This window comes from Neoarius graeffei, chromosome 3 (assembly GCF_027579695.1).
Source record: "Neoarius graeffei isolate fNeoGra1 chromosome 3, fNeoGra1.pri, whole genome shotgun sequence".
In the NCBI taxonomy this organism is placed as follows: Eukaryota; Metazoa; Chordata; class Actinopteri; order Siluriformes; family Ariidae; genus Neoarius; species Neoarius graeffei.
The window spans coordinates 9326473-9348859 of record NC_083571.1 but is presented as its reverse complement, the minus strand read 5'-3'; the positions used below and the strand labels follow the sequence as shown (position 1 = coordinate 9348859).

Here is a 22387-nt window from a genome sequence, read left to right as displayed (position 1 = left end):
GTGACTTAAGAAGGTCAGAGGAACTCATTTTAACGTTAAAAAACCTCAGAAAGTGAAAATTTCATGCCATTGGACCTTTAACAAGGTTAATAATATAACTTGGATTACACATTTTTCAGTTCTACTCAAATTAGGGTGGTGCAAAAATGAGTACACCCCACAACAAAAACGACTACATCTAGTACTTTGTATGGCCTCCATGATTTTTAATGACAGCACCAAGTCTTCTAGGCATGGAATGAACAAGTTGGTGACATTTTGCAACATCAATCTTTTTCCATTCTTCAACAATGACCTCTTTTAGTGACTGGATGCTGGATGGAGAGTGATGCTCAACTTGTCTCTTCGGAATTCCCCAAAGAAAATAATTTCTTTCCACCACAAAGGTGAAGGCTACAAGAAGATCAGCAAAGCTTTACTTATCAGTCAGAATACTGTCGCAAAAGTGGTACAAAAATTTAAGAAAGCTGGAATTGCAACCATCTCAGAGACGTCCAGGTCGTCCACGGAAGTTAACACCTCGACAGGAGCGTCTTCTGATGAGAAGGGTTGAAGAAAATCGGCATGCAAGTTCACTGCCGTTCTCTAAAGAAGTAGAAAGCCAAACTGGGGTGACTATTTCTCGTGACACAATACGGCGTACACTGCAGAGGAATGGCATGCATGGATGCCGTCCACGAAAGAAGCCTCTCCTAAAGCCCAGGCACAAAAAAGCCCGCCTAGAGTTTGCCAGAGCCCCTGCTGACAAAAATGAAGACTACTGGGACTCTATACTCTGGAGTGATGAGACCAAGATAAATGTTTTTGCAGTGTTTTCCCCAGAAAAAAATTAAAGCCCTAAATTCTGGCATGATAATACACAGACAGTTGAGTGGCAATGGTGTGAAAGCAAGCGCCAAAGGTGCGAAGCGAAACTAGGGGGGTCCGGGGGCATGCTCCCCTGGAAAATTTTTTGAAAATAGATGCTCTCAGGTGGATTTTCAGGGTCTCTGAGAGGTTTTAGATCCATGATTATAGGATAGATTGTACCAATGATTTCTGACCTAAATAGTATTAATGTAGACACATTTGAAATTTCACCTTAAAGTTCAACATGCAAGTTAAACTGTCTTGTTGTAGATTACTGAGGTCTATGATAGATTTGAAAATCTACGGCGATCCCTTAATTACCTATGATCAAGTAGTGTTGTAACAAAAATGTGCATGAAAATATGACCAGTGGTTTGCTCCATCTTATGCAATCCAGTGAAGAGAATCGATCATCATGACCTCCTGTTGATCACAAAGGGATCTGAACCTAAGACCTGCCACCTTAAAATAAGTTGCTGTATTACTATAACTGTAATGATTTAGAATGTTTCGGATGCAATTACCGTAATATACCGTATTTTTCGGACTATAAGTCGCACTTTTTTTCATGGTTCGACTAGCCATGCGACTTATACTCCGGTGCGACGTATATATGTTTGTTTGTTTTTGTTTTTTTTTCACCGCGGAATAACTGGAGCTGATGCTGAGTCTGACGACAGCCACGCAGAAGAAGAGGAAACGGCGCTTCGTCTGCCGCTGGAGGCAGAGTTGTTCAGAAGCGACACCGAGGATGAGGAATTTAATGGATTTGCTGATTTGGAGTGAAATCGCCAGCTTGATAAACTTGATTGACCTGTGTTTTATTATTAATGATAGGGCTATAGTTATTTAAATAAGTTATGTAATGATTTTAGGCAGTGCTTAATTTGTGAAGTGGGAGGTCCCGGAACGCAGGAGGTGGGTGGGTCCGGCGACTCAAAAAAAAAAAGTGGGGGGTGGTTTACTATAACTTTACGCACACGCGCTTATTCTGTGTGTAAAAAAAAAAAAAATAATAATATCAGACATTATGATCTTAGAAAACGCTTTAGTGACGAACAGTTACAGACAGTAATATGTCATGATATGTTATAAAATATTATTTTTATTAGGCTATATATTAAATTATATATTAAATTTATCTTCTAAAATAACAGACTACTCATATCACAACCGGTTTATTTCACCATTGGAGATCAGATCACACAAGACATGAGTTAAATTACTCTTTTTAAGGATTTAAGTAGGGTATTTAAAAGCGGTTGTTTTTTTTTTCACTAGACGGTTGTCTTTGGAGATGATATACCTATAGCCTACTTGACCTCTGATTTAATGAAATAAAATTCGACAAAAATGAAGAATGATACTCCTCGATGATAACTACAGCTTTAATAACACAGATGAAAGAGCCATGGGGCGATAATAAGCCCTACCGGTAAAAATATTCTAAAAGCAAACTGATTAATGCATCAGTAATAGGCTACTAATATTAGTTATAATAATAATATAGGCTATTAGTAATAACGATAGTGAAAGTATTAAAGATAGTAGTAGATATTTAAAATAATCAGACTAGGCTAATTACAGGGCAAAGGGCGCGTTATCACTGCTCAGCTGTTCGTTTATTAAATAAACAATGCAGTCGCGCAGTAACCACGTGCCGCTTATCAGATAGAATCACAGATTCTATGGATAGAGTAACCCTTCAAAAAAGTGCGACTTATAGTCCGGTGCGACGTATATATGTTTTTTTCGTCTTCATAATGCATTTTTTGGCTGATGTGACTTAAACTCCGGAGCGACGTATAGTCCGGAAAATACGGTATGTAGAACTAAGATGCACTGAAAAGAAAAGTAAGGCAACTGCATATTATAAAGTTTTAAATTTTGGCACTTTATTAAATGGACTAGATTAAGATTAAAACATATTTAAAGGAAAAGAAAACTCAATTTCTACAGTTTAAGTTTGCAGAAAGATTATGTGCTTTTAAACACATTTCATGAAGGGAATTTGTCAACTGTAGCATAATTTCGAATAATAACGATAAGCGTATTTGGCAGTGTGATGTCACTGTGAGCCTTTAACAAAAGAATAATCCGGAGCCGCCTTTTGTTAAATGGATCCCAGTGACATCACACTGCCAAAAATGCTTATGATGATTATTTGAAATTATGCTGTATTTGACACATTTGGACAACTTTACTTCGTGAGAGTGTTTATAAGTACATAATCTTTCTGCAAACCCGAACTAATGAATGAAGTTTTCTACTCCTTTAAAGCAGATTAATTCTCCTTGGCTTTTGCTTGGCCCAATGTTGGGCAGCCCTCTCATAGTCCATCTCGCTGTCATCCATGCTGATGTGGATTAATTTGTCCAGCGAGTCTTCTCCTAGCTTATTAAAATCAGTCGGCTTTGTCCGTCTGGTGGGGGACAACATCGGCAGCCAATGAGATCACTTATAATGAATCGGAAACTTCCGGGATGTCTGACGTTTTCTTTCGATATTTTTATTGGACGGTTTGAAAACGTGATCTTGACGTAGCCAACAGATTAGTTTGTTTACATCATGCCACGCAGACATATTACTTTGACAGAATCAACACAAATATCAGTCGAGATGTAAATGGATCTGTTATTTGCTCTCCTATGTATCTAGTTACTTGTGGGTAGGAAATTTAACGTATCGGTACAAATCTAAGCATATCGGATTTTAACTAAAGCGACTAAGCGTATCGGCAGGCAGAGCAAGCGTATCGGGCCCGATACGCTAAAACACTTTGGGGAAACCCATGGTTTTTGGAACTGATGGCTTCAAAACTGTATGGCGTTGCAAAGGTGAGGAATACAAAGAAAAATGCACGGTGCTTACAGTGAAACATGGTGGTGGCAGTGTCCTCATGTGGGGCTGCATGAGTGCTGCTGGTGTCGGGGAGCTGCATTTCATTGATGGCATCATGAATTCACAGACGTATTGCTCTATACTGAAAGAGAAGATGCTACCATCACTCCGTGCCCTTGGTCATCGTGCACTTTTCCAACATGACTAAACACACATCTAAGGCCACTGTTGGATTCCTGAAGAAGAACAGGGTGAAAGTGATTCAGTGGCCAAGTCTGTCTCCTGATCTGAACCCAATCGAACACCTATGGGGAATTCTGAAGACACAAGTTGAGCATCACTCTCTCCATCCAGCATGCAGTCACTAAAAGAGGTCGTTGTTGAAGAATGGAAAGAGATTGATGTTGCAAAATGTCGCCAACTTGTTCATTCCATGCCTAGAAGACTTGGTGCTGTCATTAAAAATCATGGAGGCCATACAAAGTACTAGATGTAGTAGTTTTTGTTGTGGGGTGTACTCATTTTTGCACCACCCTAATTTGAGTAGAACTGAAAAATGTGTAATCTAAGTTATATTACAACCCCTGGCAAAAAGTATGGAATCACCAGTCTTGGATGAGCACTCATTCACACGTGTTATTCTGTAGAACAAACTCAGATCACAAACATGATACAATAATAAAGTCATTCCAAAGTGCACCTTCTTGGCCTTCAGAAACACTAAAAGAAATGAAGAAAAAGTATTGTGGAAGTCAGTAAATTTTACTTTTATAGACCAAGCACAGGGAAAAAAAATGGAATCACTCAATTCTGAGGAAAAAATATGGAATCATGAAAAACAGACAAACAAAAGAACATTCAAAACACATCACTAGTACTTAGTTGCTCCACCTCTGGCTTTTATAACGGCTTGCAGTCTCTTAGGCATGGACTTGATGAGTGACAAACAGTATTCTTCATCAGCCTGGTGCCAACTCTCTTTGATTGCAGTTGCCAGATCAGCTTTGCAGGCCGGAGCCTTGTCGTGGACCATTTTTTTTCAATTTCCACCACAAGTTTTCTACTGGGTTGAGATTTGGACTATTTGCAGGCCATGACATTGACTGGACGTGTCTTTCACCAAGGAATGCTTTCACAGTTTTTGCTCTATGGCACAATGCATTGTCTCATCTCATCTCATTATCTCTAGCCGCTTTATCCTGTTCTACAGGGTCGCAGGCAAGCTGGAGCCTATCTCAGCTGACTACGGGCGAAAGGCGGGGTACACCCTGGACAAGTCGCCAGGTCATCACAGGGCTGACACATAGACACAGACAACCATTCACACTCACATTCACACCTATGGTCAATTTAGAGTCACCAGTTAACCTAACCTGCATGTCTTTGGACTGTGGGGGAAACCGGAGCACCCAGAGGAAACCCACGCGGACACGGGAAGAACATGCAAACTCCACACAGAAAGGCCCTTGCCGGCCACGCGGCTCGAACCCGGACCTTCTTGCTGTGAGGCGACAGCGCTAACCACTACACCACCGTGCCGCCCCACGATGCATTGTCATCTTGGAAAATTATTTCACCATCCCCAAACATCTTTTCAATTGAAGGGATAAGAAAACTGTCCAAAATGTCAATGTAAACCTGTGCATTTATTGAAGAAGTAACCACAGCCATCTCCCCAGTGCCTTTGCCTGACATGCAGCCCCAGATCATCAAGGATTGTGGAAATTTGGATGTTTTTTTTATTAGGCAGTCCTCTTCATAAATCTCACTGGAACGGCACCAAACAAAAGTTCCAGCATCATCACCTTGTCCAATGCAGATTCGTGATTCATCACTGAAGATAACTTTCATCCACAGTCCATGATTGCTTCTCCTTAGCCCATTGTAGTCTTGTTCTTTTCTGTTTAGGTGTCAATGATGGTTTTCTTTTAGCTTTCCTAGATGAAAATCCCATTTCCTTTAGGCGATTTCTCACGGTTCGGTCACATACTTGTACATTGACTCCAGCTTCCTCTCATTTATGCTTCATTTGTTTTGTTGTACTTTTTCGGTTTTCAAGACATATGGCCTTAAGTTTTTTGTCTTGACGCTTTGATGTCTTCCTTGGTCTACCAGTACGCTTGGCTTTAAAAACCTTCCCATGCTGTTTGTACTTGGTCCATATCTTAGATACAGCTGACTGTGAACAGCCCACATCTTTGGCAACCATGCGTGAAGAGTTACCTTCTTTAAGAAGTTTGACAATCCTCTCTTTTGTTTCAAGAGACATCTATCTCTTGTTGGAGCCATGATTCTTGCCAATCCATTTGGTCCAGCAGCCCTCCAAGGTGTGATAACTGCGCTGTTTCTAACTGCAGACTAACGAGCAGATCTAATCTGAGGCAGGTGTCAATTTAGGGAAAGGAAATTGACTGGGTGAGTCCTTATGTTCTACCTGAAAATTGAGTGATTTCCATATTTTTTTCCTCAGAATTGAGTGATTCCATATTTTTTTCCCTGTGCTTGGTCTATAAAAGTAACATTTGCTGACTATCACAATGTATTTTCTTCGTTTATTTTAATGTTTCTGAAGGCCAAGAAGTTGCACTTTGGAATGACTTTATTATTGTATCATGTTTGTGATCTCAGTTTGTTCTACAGAATAAAACGTCTGAATGAGTGCTCATCCAAGACTGGTGATTCCATACTTTTTGCCAGGGGTTGTATTAACCTTACTTTCACGATATAAGTTAAACAGATGTTATATTAAACTTTGTCTTTTCAACATTTTGGAAATTGTGTTCATTAAGATATTGTTTAAAATGTTACTTTTCAAAGGGGGTGTACTCATTTATGCTCAGCACTGTATATTCCATTCAGCTAGCATGATACTGAACGAGTCGAAGATGAGTAGCTGAATGGAATATATCTGATAGGCCATGAAAAAAGCCATTATTATTATACATTTGATGGAACAATTATAGATTTTACAAAAAGTTCAGAACAGGGCGGTAACTTACCAATACTGAATGCTGATTTTGATCGAATGTAATTCAATGTTCTGTCGAGCCAATGTACTGTACAAAGTCAAATTTCTAACAATAGAAATGCTACAAGTCCAAAAAGCCTGAACAACAACCCAACTTGTATACACGCTATATCCAGGTTGACAGTTCAAGGTTACTTTTGATCATAGTTAATTGTTCCACTGTAGTTGTTCAAAACAAAAGGGCTTTGCTGAGTGAAGTCCATGAGTGAAGTCTCTGTCACTTTTCCTCACCTCCAAGTAGAACTTTGACAATATTTCCATTATTGCTCTCTTTTCCAGTTTTTCGATGTCCGTTGGTCTGTTTTTCTCTTGTAAATATGCGTGAAGAATATCCAGTGAAGTAGCCTTTCGGGTGTTCAGCACGTCTGCCTCTTTAAATCTTCCGCTTTTAATGAAGTAAACTTCGCGGTCGTGTTTGTGTACAAACTGTCATTCACTAGTGCAGAAGTTTTACATCTCTAATGTGTCTCTTTTCCAGTTTTTCGATGTCCGTTGGTCTGTTTTTCTCTTGTAAATATGCGTGAAGAATATCCAATGAAGTAGCCTTTCGGGTGTTCAGCACGTCTGCCTCTTTAAATCTTCCGCTTTTAATGAAGTAAACTTAGCGGTCGTGTTTGTGTACAAACTGTCATTCACTAGTGCAGAAGTTTTACATCTCTGATGTGTCTCTTTTCCAGTTTTTCAATGTCCGTTGGTATGTTTTTCTCTTGTAAATATGCGTAATATATATTCAAGTTTTGGGAGCCTTTCAGGTGTTCAGCGCGTCTTTAGTTTCAGTTTTCAGTTTATTTATTTAGTGCTTAAACCGAGCACTGGATTAGCCTCGTCTTCTCTCTTTCCCGGCCGACAAAGAAACGATTGTGTGCATGCACAACAGAATAGTTTTGTCATTGGATCTTCGCATGAGCTCCGAAGTATAACAATATTGCACGCTCATTCTCCATTGGGGAGAGTGGTGTAATACATGGAGGATAAGCGATATGATAATATTGCATGCCATCAGTAAACCCACTAGAAAGGAATAGAATATATATTTTTATTCCATGGAAAAAGTGACCCGTATGCATAATAATCACCGATATTCACTGAGCCTGAGGCGGATAATTGTTTTAGTTTAGATACACAGGTGGTTATTTAAAAAAAAAAAAAGTATTTCAAACTTCAAAAGCGGCATGTAAGTGTAATAAAGGTGCGGCGCAGACTTGTTACTTACGTGCACTGAGTTACATAAAATACTTTGTTTTGAAATCAATAAAATAAATCAAAATCCCACCTTCTATTTGAATAGTTTTAGACCAAACTTCATAACATTTTTAGTGCTTTTAGGAACAGCATGTTCTTTCATCATTTGTAATTCTGCCTCACTTACGCTACAGTGGTGAAGCGATCGGCAGCTAGAGGTGATTATCGAGAAATTCGGACTATTTCTCGATAATCGGCGCACGCGATTTTCTATAATTACCTGCATGTTTATACAAAAGGAAAATAACCAACTTCAGGATGGTAACATATGTCATTAGTCTGCATTTTGCAGAATGATTTTCAAGATTGCAGAAGAAAAATTAAACAACCTGCAATTTTTCAGAATGAAAAAATCAGGCTCGGGATACAATGGTTTTCAATTTAGCAAACTAGCGGCGCTGTAAATAAACTGAAACCTGAGCCGCGCGTACCTGATGGCGTTTTCCAGGTCAAAGTTGAGCAATATTTACGTAATACCGACGAAAGGCGACGACAACCAAATAAGGGCAGTTGCCATTTTCCGATGTAAGATTTCGTCACTTTTAATACCCGCCGGGAGGACCCGACAACTACCTCGGCAGTGTTCAGCAGTTTCCGCCATGCATCTCCCAGAATTCAATGCGGCACAACAAACATGGCTCCCAAGAAGAGGATGGTTTCTTCGGGGTAAGAGTCCGACAAAAACGCCAAGAAAACAAGGACGATTTTGTCGTATCTCGGCAAAACCGGCAGCCAGCGTGACTCCAACAACAACAGCGACAGATCGCGCGTCCGCGAGGGGGACAAAAATGAAGACGGTCGCTGCTGACTAGTTCTTATCTTGCATACATATATATTGGTAAATTGTATAGGTTTGTATATATTGTATTGTTGAATCATGCAAAATTATACTGATATATCCCTTTTGAAGACAGCAACAGAATTTTACCTTTATTCATAGATACTTTTGAATATTTTGTTTTCTCATACCAGGCTACACTAATACATGTTTTGTGCACATGTTCTACAACCCCGATTCCAAAAAAGTTGGGACAAAGTACAAATTGTAAATAAAAATGGAATGCAATGATGTGGAAGTTTCAAAATTCCATATTTTATTCAGAATAGAACATAGATGACATATCAAATGTTTAAACTGAGAAAATGTATCATTTAAAGAGAAAAATTAGGTGATTTTAAATTTCATGACAACAACACATCTCAAAGTTGGGACAAGGCCATGTTTCCCACTGTGAGACATCCCCTTTTCTCTTTACAACAGTCTGTAAACGTCTGGGGACTGAGGAGACAAGTTGCTCAAGTTTAGGGATAGGAATGTTAACCCATTCTTGTCTAATGTAGGATTCTAGTTGCTCAACTGTCTTAGGTCTTTTTTGTCGTATCTTCCATTTTATGATGCGCCAAATGTTTTCTATGGGTGAAAGATCTGGACTGCAGGCTGGCCAGTTCAGTACCCGGACCCTTCTTCTACGCAGCCATGATGCTGTAATTGATGCAGTATGTGGTTTGGCATTGTCATGTTGGAAAATGCAAGGTCTTCCCTGAAAGAGACGTCGTCTGGATGGGAGCATATGTTGCTCTAGAACCTGGATATACCTTTCAGCATTGATGGTGTCTTTCCAGATGCACTAATGCAACCCCATACCATCAGAGATGCAGGCTTCTGAACTGAGCGCCGATAACAACTTGGGTCGTCCTTCTCCTCTTTAGTCCGAATGACACGGCGTCCCTGATTTCCATAAAGAACTTCAAATTTTGATTCGTCTGACCACAGAACAGTTTTCCACTTTGCCACAGTCCATTTTAAATGAGCCTTGGCCCAGAGAAGACGTCTGCGCTTCTGGATCATGTTTAGATACGGCTTCTTCTTTGAACTATAGAGTTTTAGCTGGCAACGGCGGATGGCACGGTGAATTGGGTTCACAGATAATGTTCTCTGGAAATATTCCTGAGCCCATTTTGTGATTTCCAATACAGAAGCATGCCTGTATGTGATGCAGTGCCGTCTAAGGGCCCAAAGATCACGGGCACCCAGTATGGTTTTCCGGCCTTGACCCTTACGCACAGAGATTCTTCCAGATTCTCTGAATCTTTTGATGATATTATGCACTGTAGATGATGATATGTTCAAACTCTTTGCAATTTTACACTGTCGAACTCCTTTCTGATATTGCTCCACTATTTGTCGGCGCAGAATTAGGGGGATTGGTGATCCTCTTCCCATCTTTACTTCTGAGAGCCGCTGCCACTCCAAGATGCTCTTTTTATACCCAGTCATGTTAATGACCTATTGCCAGTTGACCTAATGAGTTGCAATTTGGTCCTCCAGCTGTTCCTTTTTTGTACCTTTAACTTTTCCAGCCTCTTATTGCCCCTGTCCCAACTTTTTTGAGATGTGTTGCTGTCATGAAATTTCAAATGAGCCAATATTTGGCATGAAATTTCAAAATGTCTCACTTTCGACATTTGATATGTTGTCTATGTTCTATTGTGAATCCAATATCAGTTTTTGAGATTCATAAATTATTGCATTCAGTTTTTATTTACAATTTGTACTTTGTCCCAACTTTTTTGGAATCGGGGTTATTTTTTTTTTTTTTACTAGTGCTGTCTTGCCTGTGGTGCAGACTTGCGCAAAGTAAAACAGTTGCCCTGTAAGACAGAGCTCATAGGTTCAGTTCTGTAGCTCTCAGTTCTGCCATGATTAGTTTGTACCCAGTTCTCTGTTGTTAGTTTAGAGCAGTGAAGCCCCTGCAGTAGTTCTCAGTTCAGTTCATGACCTTGCACTTTAGAAGCCAGGCAAACACCATGAACCCAAACATCTTTCCATTTGCCAGTTGGGTTTTATTCCTTAATGGCATCGATTCTTTGCATCATTGTAAGATGTAACAGAGTGTAGAATTGAAACCTTTCTTTCAATTTAGAACTACAGGTTGCAGATGCAAACACTGTGAATGAAGTACATTTTGGGTAACAATCTATTGTTCAAGCTAGAAACTTAATCTTGACAAAATGTAACATGACGTGTAACATGAAAATGAATGTTTTGTTTCTTGAAGAACAGTTGTGTTCTATTTTTTTATTGTGGCGATACCTTTATTAGTATGTTGTGTGGAAGGATAACGTGTGGGTGTGATAACTAGTACATTTATGAATTAGTTGGTATACTTCAAGTTGTAGTAGCCCATAGTGTCAGGGCGAGGGGGATGAAAGACCTGTGGAGGTATCTGGGAATGATAACTTTGCTGCAGAGAAGGATCTGTGAAGACTGAAATTAAAAATAGAGTGAGAGAATAAAGAATTACAGTAATGTTATGAGTTGTAAAGCTAGATATGATGTAAATCTAGGCATTATTAGGTTGAGAAGGGTGTAGTATGGAGGCTTGTGTATTTGCAGAAAATATTTCCAAATTGCAGAACAAAATTTTGACATTCTGCAATATTGCAGAACACTGGAAAAAAGTATTTCGACCACTGATATATATTAGTGCTGTCAAGCGATTAAAATATTTAATCGCGATTAATGTCGCGACTGTCATAGTTAACTCGCGATTAATCGCAATTTAATTGCACATTTTTGTCACATGAAAAACCATTGTAATTCTCTTACCAGCATAAAAAAGTGAATGGGCTTGTTTTGTACCAATGTTTTTTTTATTGCAAAGCATAACACGTCTTGACACAGCCACTGCAAAGTGAAACCTAAGCTGAGCACCGTGGCTCTTCGTCCCAAGGCTAGCAAGAGAACCATGAGTGAAGTGATTTACTGCTTGAGTTAGTCTACAACTCTAATCAGAGAGACAGGTTACACAGTGACGGTAGGCTTGACATGCTTGATTATAATATAAAGTACACTATTATATTAACTTTAAGTTGTTCGTTGATAAATATTGCATTGAATCTGATTTTTACTGTTTCAGCTCACTTAACACATTTTGTACTTTTACACTTTCTGCCTGTTGATGCGTCGCGCTGTCCAATCAGAGGCGGCCAAATTTGCATATTACAGGAAGGATTTCTGGGATAGCATTGAGTTTACAGTTCAGAGGGATCTGGCTTCTTTAGACGCTGTCTTCTTAAAACTGAATAAATATTTAAAAAGAGCCAAATGAGCCAGTCTTTTGAACGGCTCTTTTCAAAGAACGGATCACAAAGATGCGGATCCCATCAAAGAGCCATAAATCCCATCTCTACTAGCGCGCCCTGCCCGCGCTGTTTCTTTGGGGGAGGAGGGCAGAGGACTCTGGCTGTGCTGGGCATTACAGTCTAGCTGCTATCGTTTTTCTAAGCAAAGTCTCTGTTCCAAGTTTCTGGCAGTTTCAAAAGCTTATGAAAAACCTACATCATGTCACAGAGCGTTAATCTCGCGATAAAAAAATTATTGCCGTTAAAATTGAGTCAAGTTAACGCGTTAATAACGCGACATTTTTGACAGCACTAATATATATATTAGTACATATCTAATCTATAGTATAAACTACCATTAGAGTCTTAAGAGGAAAAGAATACAATAAAAATTGTAAGAAAATATGTATGAAACTAACATAATTATATAATAAATAAGATTATGAAAAATGTGACCTTTTAAATTTATTTAGAGACGTAGTTGATTTCATATTTGCTGGCAGTGAATGAAAAAGTATTGAACCTGAATATCTAAAAGTTCGTTTACCGAGCGTAAACTTAGGTTTTGGTAAACGCAGGTCAGATTTACATCAAGTGTTAGAATTATAAATAATTAATCGCTCAGATATTTAAAAACTAAATTATGAAGGCATTTAAATACTAGCAAACACTTAGGAATCTTTCTGTTTCTCTCTCTATAATTTTTTTTTTTCTGTCCTAATCATCTAAAGCCTCGTCCAGTGGCAGGATTCAGAGGAACTGTACGCTATGCCTCAATCAACGCTCACAAGAACAAGGTATGTAATTTCCAGCTTTTTATCCATCTATGCACAAGATTTAATATTCTGGAGATTTTCTATTCCTGAGCATTCAGGGTCACCTTTCGTTACATATCGAAATTAAGTCAGCTTAAATTTGTTTTTCCAAAACCGTTTTAAATAGCGTGCTGTACATTTTAAGCCTAGGTCACAACCGGATGTACGATTTTTTTTGGCCGTGCGATTTTTGGCATTTCCCAATTCGCTGCAATTTTTTTGTTCATGGAGAAAGACGCACGTTGGCCGTAAGTTTTTCTTGCAACCTGAAAAAAAACGTAAGCGCCCGTAGAGTTTGTTTGACATGACAAAGAACCTCTGCGGCCGGTCTGCGGCTCGAAAATCAGCACGTCACACGCGCACCCTCCGTGCGTTTCTTGCGTTTTTTGCACGTAGACCGGCCGTAGGAGCACGTACGGCCAGTTGTGACCGAGGCTTTGCGAGTGGTGAGATCTGTGATGGAGTCATTTCCTCACTGAAAAATTCACGTTGTGTTGTAATTGTTTGTGCAGGAAATGGGTCGGCATGATGACCTGTGGTCTCTCTTTTACATGCTTGTGGAGTTTACGGTGGGTCAGCTTCCCTGGAGGAAAGTCAAGGACAAAGTACGTGCCGTTTCATAAAGCGCATAAATCAGGCTTTGACGTCAAAGACGAAAAGGCTTTTTAAAATGGAATCCTCTTTTAAAATGTGCCAGAGAGAATATTTTCATCATGATTAGATTTGGTGTTAACATTTAATGCAGACTTTTTTTTTTTAATTTGAGAATTTTAAGTGGTTGAACTTATTAATATGGATTTTTTTCTTTATACTTATTTATGTGTCAGTCCAGCAGATTTTCATACCAGATGCTCACATTATGGATTTTGAGTTATACCTGCCACACTACATTACATTACCAAGCCTCCGTATACAGGAAATACAAACCAAAGTGAAATTGGACCGACATAGAACCCAAAATGGTCTGTTTTCCAGGCAGAAAGCCTTCAAAATGTACATGATGTTTCAGCTTGATCTAAAGTGTATTTCTGGACCAGAATGACACTACTTTCACTATGGATTTACAAAACCGTTATCCGTAACCGCTTATCCTGTGCAGGGTCGCAGGTGAGCTGGAGCCTATCCCAGCTGACTATAGAGGATGTGCAGTCACATGACCCGTCCGTGTTTACTCCGCCATATTGGACGGCTGCAGGATAGTTTACCTGGCATGAGCGTAATGGATCCAGGCAGTAATCCCCAAGAAAATTCGGAAAATACCCCATCTACATCGCGTGATTACTTGTCTAAGTTTGTTCAGCATCTTGAAGGTGACGTGAGGCAGCGTTACGTGGAAAAGTGTTCCAGGTTGGGGATTGCAGATCCGTACGACTTGCCGCAATCCTTGTTCAGGGAAATTCGGAGTTGCGGTGCCGGCGATTTGCCCGATCTGGCCTACCACGACATTTACAATTTTCTCGTTAATCGTGAATCGTGTTACACTGGCAAAGCCCTCAAAGCTTACAAGAGCCTGGAAGCTTATAAATGTTTTGTTGCGGGATGCGTATCTCAACTATACCTCTGGAAGGTTCCGAAGAAGAATGTCTACTTGATAACCTCACGGGTAAGTGGCATTAAGACGTTTATCATAAAGAGACTATGCAGGACGTTTTATCTTAAGAATGTTCGAAATTTAAACTCAGTTCCAGGTAATGACAGGGTTGTAAATATGTATGTTTTTGTCTGAAAAACAGTAAACACTCCAACGCGCGCCCCCCCCCCCCCCCCCCCCCCCCCCAAAAAAAAAATCGGATCTGCGCTATTCAGCCGTGAAAAAGGCGCATCCGCCGTTTGCATCCCTGTTTAAACTCATGATGAGGCTCGGTGGTCGGTCAAGATTTTTTTTTTTTAGTTTTCACCATCCCTACTATGGATTGGCCTTTCAAAGGCATATATGAGCCAAAAAGATAAAACATTGTCATAGACTAGGCCAGGGTAGTAGGGCTAGGCATAGCCATTTTAAACGTTAGAGACTGTCTAGTTTCTAAGTATGCAGTTATCATTCAATCCGAAAATCAACTTAACAGATGTCCTAGGAGTATTGAATTAGAAGATTACACCTACCTGATATGAAGTGTTCACTACAAATTCGGCTGGTAGAACTGGGGTACCAGTTTTCTCTTCGCACAGCGGACACCCATTTTGCGCGTCTCTCCTCGTCTGCGGGGAATCTATAAAATGACAGGCCCTCCTTTTGGCCCTGTCTATTGGTACAACCAAATGCTGAACAAGATATAACCATTCTCGAAAGATCTACTCCCACACACTTGATAATTAGAACGGGTTCGTCTAAAGGCCTCTGCATGCTCTTGCGACAAGGCTTTCGCAGACAGCTTTTCGCAGACAGTTGTAATTTATCGTTGAGCGGGGAGTAATAGGCGTGCGCGATGTTATTCACCGCTACAACGCAAGGGGGCGCGAAGTCGCGAAATTGCTAGGAGTAATTGGTGGGTGTGGTTAGTGGAGTGTTTATCCTCCGGTTACTTATAATGACTAGAACTGGAGTCGTATAGATGTCCGTACTTTCTCACTTCCTCGATCAACCGTTCTTCGTGCTGCTCCATCTTCGCTCGTGTTTTTAAAAATGGCGGTCGTGAAAACAAACCCAACCGGGAAAGTAGGGAAGCGGAAGTGCGTGTACAGCGGATGTAGAGTGGACCAATCAGAGCCCTCTTGTCTGCGACGCTGTCTGCGAGGCTTCTGCGGTGGTCACAATTTTTGGGAGGTGCGCGCAGAGCGTCTGCGAAGGTGGGGGGGCTACGCAGACTCTATCTGCGACACCGTCTGCGAGGACTGCGTTGTCAGCATAAATTGGCCTTAAGTTCTATGCGCGACCTTGCCGTCCAAAATGGCGGATAAACAAATATCACATGACGTCACGTGCACGCTCTCTATAGGCGAGAGGCGGGGTACACCCTGGACAAGTTGCCAGATCATCACAGGGCTGACGCACAGAGACAGACAACCATTCACACTCACATTCACACCTACGGTCAATTTAGAGCCACCAGTTAGCCTAACCTGCATGTCTTTGGACTGAGCATCCGGAGGAAACCTATACAGACACGACAAGAACATGCAAACTCCACACAGAAAGGCCACTGGGCTCGAACCCAGAGCCTTCTTGCTGTGAGGCGAAAGTGCTAACCACTACACCACCATGCCTCGCTGATTTGCAAAACAGCCGTAGGTCATTTTAACCTGATGCCTCATTGATTGGTTGGCACTGTGCCGATTATGTCAGAATATTAGTCGCTGATACTCTGTTTCTAACACGGGACCAACTTTAGCCTGTACACACTGTTACCAATAAAGCTAGAACTGTTGTTGATTGATACAAGATAGTCGTAAAATGTGTTTTTATTCTTTCTGGCCTCCAAACATGCAGAGTTGAAAGAAGACATGGAGACCAGAACTCCGAATCACGTCCAATGAATAGACGCTGCCGAATCGAGTGTTGGCTCCGTTCCGGTTCTGGACAGTAACTACACAGTAGTCATTTCAAACGAGTCCCTGTCTCAAGTCCTTTCAAACCAGCCTCAGTCCAACACCGTCGTGGATGATGTTAAAAGTGGTAAATGTATCCCGTAGGGGTGCTGTTGAGGCGATTATTCGGGATAGTGACTGGATCAGACAGTGAAAATGGTCCAAAATATCCCACACTTTTCAACGCCATTTCTACGCATTCTGTAAACGAAGCATCTGGTACAAAAATCCTGTGGTGCGAGACACATTGTAATTATGTACATAAAAAAAAAACTAATTATTTGTAGTATATAGCAAATAAAGCTTGGGCAAACCTTCTAATTCAGTAGTCTTTATTAATTAAAAGTCTCTTCATGTCGTAAAGTAACGATGGATGTCATTTCTCTTTACTTAGTCGAGCAGTTCTTGTTGTAATATATGTATGGATTATTACAGTTGTTAAATGGAATAGAGCTATTATGGAATTATTATTTACTGTTTGCATTAAGAAGGCAAGAAACTCATCCACTAATTAAGTTTTTTTTTGACGAGACACACCTGTTAATTGAAAAGCATTCCAGGTGACTACCTCATGAAGCTGGTTAAGATAACGCCGATAGTGTGCAAAGAGTCGTCAAGGGAAACGCTGCATACTTTGGAGAATCTAAAATATCAAACCCTTTTTGTTTCCCACATAATTCCATGTGTTATTCCATAGTATTGAGGTCTTGTTCTACAGTGTAGAAAATGCAAAATAACCTATGAATGAGTAGAGTAGGGGTGTACAAACTTTTGTCTGGTACTGTATATGAAACAAAGTATTGGGCTTGCTTTATGCTATGGCTGTACCCTTTTTTTTTTTTAAATGTTTTTTTTTTCGTGTTCTCACTCGCCATCTTATTTTACGTCTTTCTCCTTCAGGAACAAGTCGGGAACCTGAAGGAGACCTACGACCATCACCTCATGCTTAAACACCTCCCTGCAGAGTTCAGCGTTTTTCTTGACCACATCTCAGGCCTCGACTACTACACTAAACCTGACTATCAGGTACGTTACCTGATTTCCGTATCGTCTTTGATTTGAGCTGTTATTTGCTTTTAGTCGCCATGTCAATACCGTAAGTATATTAAAGGAGAACTGAAGGCAAATATTTTTTATTATCAAAATTCTACGCATCTCATTTTATTAAATATCGGAATGCATTTTCGAGAGCAATTCTGTCACTGCTGTAGCAAGTTCTGAGTGTTTGAAATATGCTCTGTAATATATCAGTCCATATGTCAAAGCGATGGCCGTAAACGAGATTCGTCGAGACCTGTGCGAGACATCGTAGGACGGAAGTAAAACGTGCAGCGGAAATCAAAGTGACCAACCCTGTGTCCGAAATCGCTCACTCGTTCACTACTCCCTATATAGGGAATTACTATATAGAGGACTATACAGCGAGCTCATTGGTAAAATTAAAAATCTCTTTCGGACACTAGTCCGTCGCGCTGGTATTTACGTCATTATTGTCGCACAATTAAAACGTGCCAGATCAGTCGGCTGCTGGGTTTCAAAATAATAAACCCACGCGTGTGTTTTTGTGATAAATCCATATTATACTGAGCGCATTTCCCACATTAATCAATACAAAGTCCCTGCAGCTTTCAGTTCTTTTAAACCAAGGCTGAATTCTTTCTTTCTTCTTCGCCGCTGCCTTTTATTAAATCACATTTGAGACTTTTAATTTGATTTCTTTCAGCGCGACCGCAATGCATGATGGGATATATTGCTTTGGTTAGTGTCCATCGCTGTACACTGCCTTTCGTGATGCGTTGTGGGATACTTTGAGTCCACTATATAGGGTGTAAATAATCCTCACTGAGGTTTCGGACAGCACTACAAAATGGCGTCCTCGCTATATATTGTGCTGTATATAGTGAGTAGGGTGTGATTTCGGACACAGGGGTTGTCAAAAGACGCGCGCCCCCTCTTTCGAATGCTGACGTAATCAAGCCGGAAGTTTTGTTTGTTTTGATAGCAATCAGGAAAGTTTGAAAAAAGTAGGCAGTAATTGCCATTTAAACTCGTTTTTGTGCAATACTTCGTTTGGAAAACTTTTCAAAATGGCGGCACTGACACCTGGCTGACACTTCACGTTTCGAAGTCTCGCACAAGTCTCGTGAAGATCGCGCCGATAAGCGACGCCTGCCGTGGACCAAACGAACTAAATTCAACACGGCTAAAAACCGAATATGCCGATAAGTATAATATTTAATTGCTGTTAGTTGCCAATACGAGTCACGATATAAGGTTACTAAAACCGAAAACGTAATTGAATAACACGCTAATTAAGAAATAAAGCAAGTTTAAAAACGACCTCAGTTCCCCTTTAATAAAGAAAGGCTACCGTGTTGTGTTCCAGCTCCTGATGTCCGTGTTTGAGAACAGTATGAAGACGTATAAAGTTATGGAGAATGATCCGTATGACTGGGAGAGGATTGACTCGGAGGATTCCCTGACAGTCGCAACTCTAGCAGCTACAAACCAGCAGCTGACTCGTCTCACACCAGCGTACTTGGGGTATGTGTATTACAAAGCACCAGTTAGGATAATGTTGTTTTATAGGTGATGCTGGGAATAAAGAAGATCCGGTCGTGTTTTAATGGTACGCCCTGGAATGTTATATAACTGATGAATGTCCGCACAGCATGGCCAACGCCTCTGCGATACCGGGAGACATGCAGCGTGAGAATACAGAGGACGTCCTTCAGGGCGAGCGGCTCAGTGAAGCAGACAATTGCCCGCCCATCCCGCCTCAGCACGCTCTGGGAGCTGACGTATGGGAGGAGATGGAACGGAGCCGAGACCGCAACCGCAATCACGTTCAACCACAGATTAGAAAGGTACCAAAAAGGACACGATGTACAGGTTTAAGGAAAGGAAAAGGAAATAAATGCATTAGGAGTATACAGAAGAGGCTGTTGCGTCAACTCGCTGATCCTTTTTTAGATAAAAGTCTGACTGTTTGTTTTTACACCAGGTGGCCAGCGAAGATGAGAGGAGTAAAGAGGGCAATCAGAGCCCCAACAGCGGCTCTGCGCAGGGATCTCCGAGACGGGTGCACTCCGAGACCTTACTCATCGACCGTATGGCTCCGCTCTTGAGGAGGATGCGTCACAGCCACAGCATGGGCCTGGACAAGAGACTGACTCCTGAACCTAAACCCACTATTGAACGCTTCTTGGAAGCCTAGTCAGTATCGTATTTTTTTTTAAAAACAAATAATTCCGAGATATGAGTGAGTCTGACGCGATTGCGTGATGGATCACTGTGATTTTTTTTTTAAAAATATATAACACGGTCAAAGTTTAAATCGATCATTTAACTCAATTACACACATTTAATTAACAGTTTATGTAACTCATTTCACATTAATGTCCAAAACAAATCCACGACTTAACACAAGGATGACTAGCCATTCAGCTAAGACAAAGGTAATGGCACCCTATGTGCACTATGGTAGCTGATGCAGGGCTTTCCCCAGAAAAAAAAAAAAAATCAGAGCGGTGCTACTGATGCACAGCCCAGCCCGTAAAGGAAAATTTTGAAATTAGAGACGTCAAATGGTGCATTCTGGTGGCATCTAGGGCTGATTTAGGTGCAATTCAACATTATTAAATTTGCTGGGTTTTTTTTACCTTGTCAAAAATGCAAGGGGCAAAACTAAATTTGAAATGAAAACACTGGAAACAGTCAATTCAGAGAAATATTTAAATAATATTGGCTGGCTGGTATATCAGATATATTCCATTCAGCTAGCAAGATACTGAATGAGTCGAAGACGAGTAGCTGAATGGAATATATCTGACAAACCACGAAAAACGTCAGCCAATATTATTATTATTATTATTATAATACCTCCACATTTGATGGAATAATTAGATTTTACAAAAAGTTAAGAACAGGTTAATAACTTGCCAATATTGAATGCCGATTCTGATTGAACGTAATTCAGTGTTCTGTCAATCCAGTGTACAAAGTCAAAGTTCTAACAGTAAAAATGGTACAAGTCCAAAAAGCCTGAACAACAAGCCAACTTCTATACAAGTTCAGTTACTTTTGGTTGTAATTAATTGTTCCATTGCAGTTGTTCAGAACAAAAGGGCTTTGCTGAGTGAAGTCCACTTGTAAAAGTCTCCGTCACTTTTCCTCACCTCCAAGAAGAACTTTATTTCCGCTATTGCGCTCTCTTCCAGTTTTTTGATGTCCGTTGGTATGTTTTTCTCTTGTAAATATGCATGAAGAATATATAATGAAGTTTTAGTCGCCTTTCTACGGAAGCCGAGAGAGGCCCTTCATATAATCCTTTTTTTTTATTCACCTTGTTATCCCGAGATAACGACATAATTCAGGATCTCGAGAAAACAACACAACTAATTAGAGATCTCGAGAAAACAAAACCGTTATTCCGAGATAACGACATAATTAATTCAGGATCTCAAGAAAACAACACAACTAATTCGAGATCTCGAGAAAACAAAACCGTTATTCCGAGATCTCGAGAAAACAAAACAATTATTTCATGATCTCGAGTAAACAGCTGAGAAATGGTTCATTCAGGTGCGCCAAGAGACTTGTGATATGCTGACTTTGGGGCTATTTCTCATTCTGTATAGACGCAACTTTGGTCATTAGAATGTCTGGAATAATCGATCACCTAATAAGGCAATATTTTGATCAGGGGTTGACACAGGGAGAGATTGCATCAAGTCTTTTAATAAGGGATAATTTCAAAATTAGTCCGCAGCACCTCCGCAGAAGACTGGCCCCCCTCTCTCTCAAGGCATCGTAAAAAGCCATTTCTGCTCTGTTACATGTCCGCCAATTTCTAAGTCTTTGTTGTCTGACCCACAGGGGGCGCAACTCTGCTAGAAATCTCAGCTGTTTTCTCGAGATCATGAAATAATTGTCTTGTTTTCTCGAGATCATGGAATAATTGTTTTGTTTTATCGAGATCTCTAATCAGTTGTGTTGTTTTCTCGACATCCTGAATTAATTATGTCGTTATCTCGGAATAACAAGGTGAATACAAAAAGATTATATGAAGGGCCTCTCGCGGCTTCCGTACCTTTCCGGTGTTCAGCGCTGCTTTAGTTTCAGTTTATTTATTTAGTGCTTAAACCAAGCACTGAATTAACCCCGTCTTCTCTCTCTCTCTCTCTCTCTCTCTCTCTCTCTCTCTCTCTCTCTCTCTCTTTCTCCCGGCCGACAAAGAAATGATTGTGTGCATGCACAACAGAAAAGTTTTGTCATTGGATCTTCATGTGTGACGTCGTGTCATCTTGACAGCATGCAATATTATAACAATATTGCACGCTCATTCTCCATTAGGGAGAGTGGCGTAATACACGGAGGATAAGCGATATGATAACAATATTGCATGCCATCAATAAACCCGCTAGAAGGGAATAGAATACATGTTTTTATTCCATGGAAAAAGCAGCCCGTATGTATAATTTAATTTTATTGCACAAAAAAATGCATAATCTTGAACAATATATCAGCTGAAATTAGGATATTAGCAATACGGCTGTCAACTACAGACCTGCAACCCAACAGGCAAAAGTCACACACAAAAGCCTGGAGTATAGTGCCAGGAACAGAATCAAGGTCAAATCATGCAACAGCGCCATCTAGTGACCAACATCTAGAACGTGGTTTTATGTATGGTTGTAAATGGCAGTCAGTGTCCGCAGCGAGACCCTTTTTCACTTCTGGGTTGAGTACCAGGATAGTCTAGATCTAGATATTACAATATCTTCCTATTTATTACTCATTTTCAGAGGGGAATAGGAGATAATTAGGTGCAGAAAGTACTCTGCATTTTTCAATTTATGGTATTGATTTGATTTTTTTTTTGGTGTGCAAGTGACAGTGCGGCGCTGACATCACACAACGCGGCAGAGCGCTGCGTATCCACACTTTGGGGAAAGCCGTG

The 22387-nt window shown here is 40.4% G+C and overlaps 1 protein-coding gene across 2 annotated transcripts in view; it reads left to right on the top strand.

Annotated features, from left to right (window-relative positions):
- Nucleotides 1-22387, top strand: part of ttbk2b (tau tubulin kinase 2b) — an 80554-nt gene that overhangs the window by 46383 nt on the left and 11784 nt on the right. For both annotated transcript variants that reach the window (XM_060916362.1, XM_060916361.1), the window contains 6 exons: nt 12817-12882; nt 13413-13505; nt 17326-17451; nt 18812-18969; nt 19097-19292; nt 19430-19641. In XM_060916362.1, coding sequence (XP_060772345.1) covers nt 12817-12882; nt 13413-13505; nt 17326-17451; nt 18812-18969; nt 19097-19292; nt 19430-19641 — 851 coding nt within the window. The remainder of the gene's footprint in view (nt 1-12816; nt 12883-13412; nt 13506-17325; nt 17452-18811; nt 18970-19096; nt 19293-19429; nt 19642-22387) is intronic.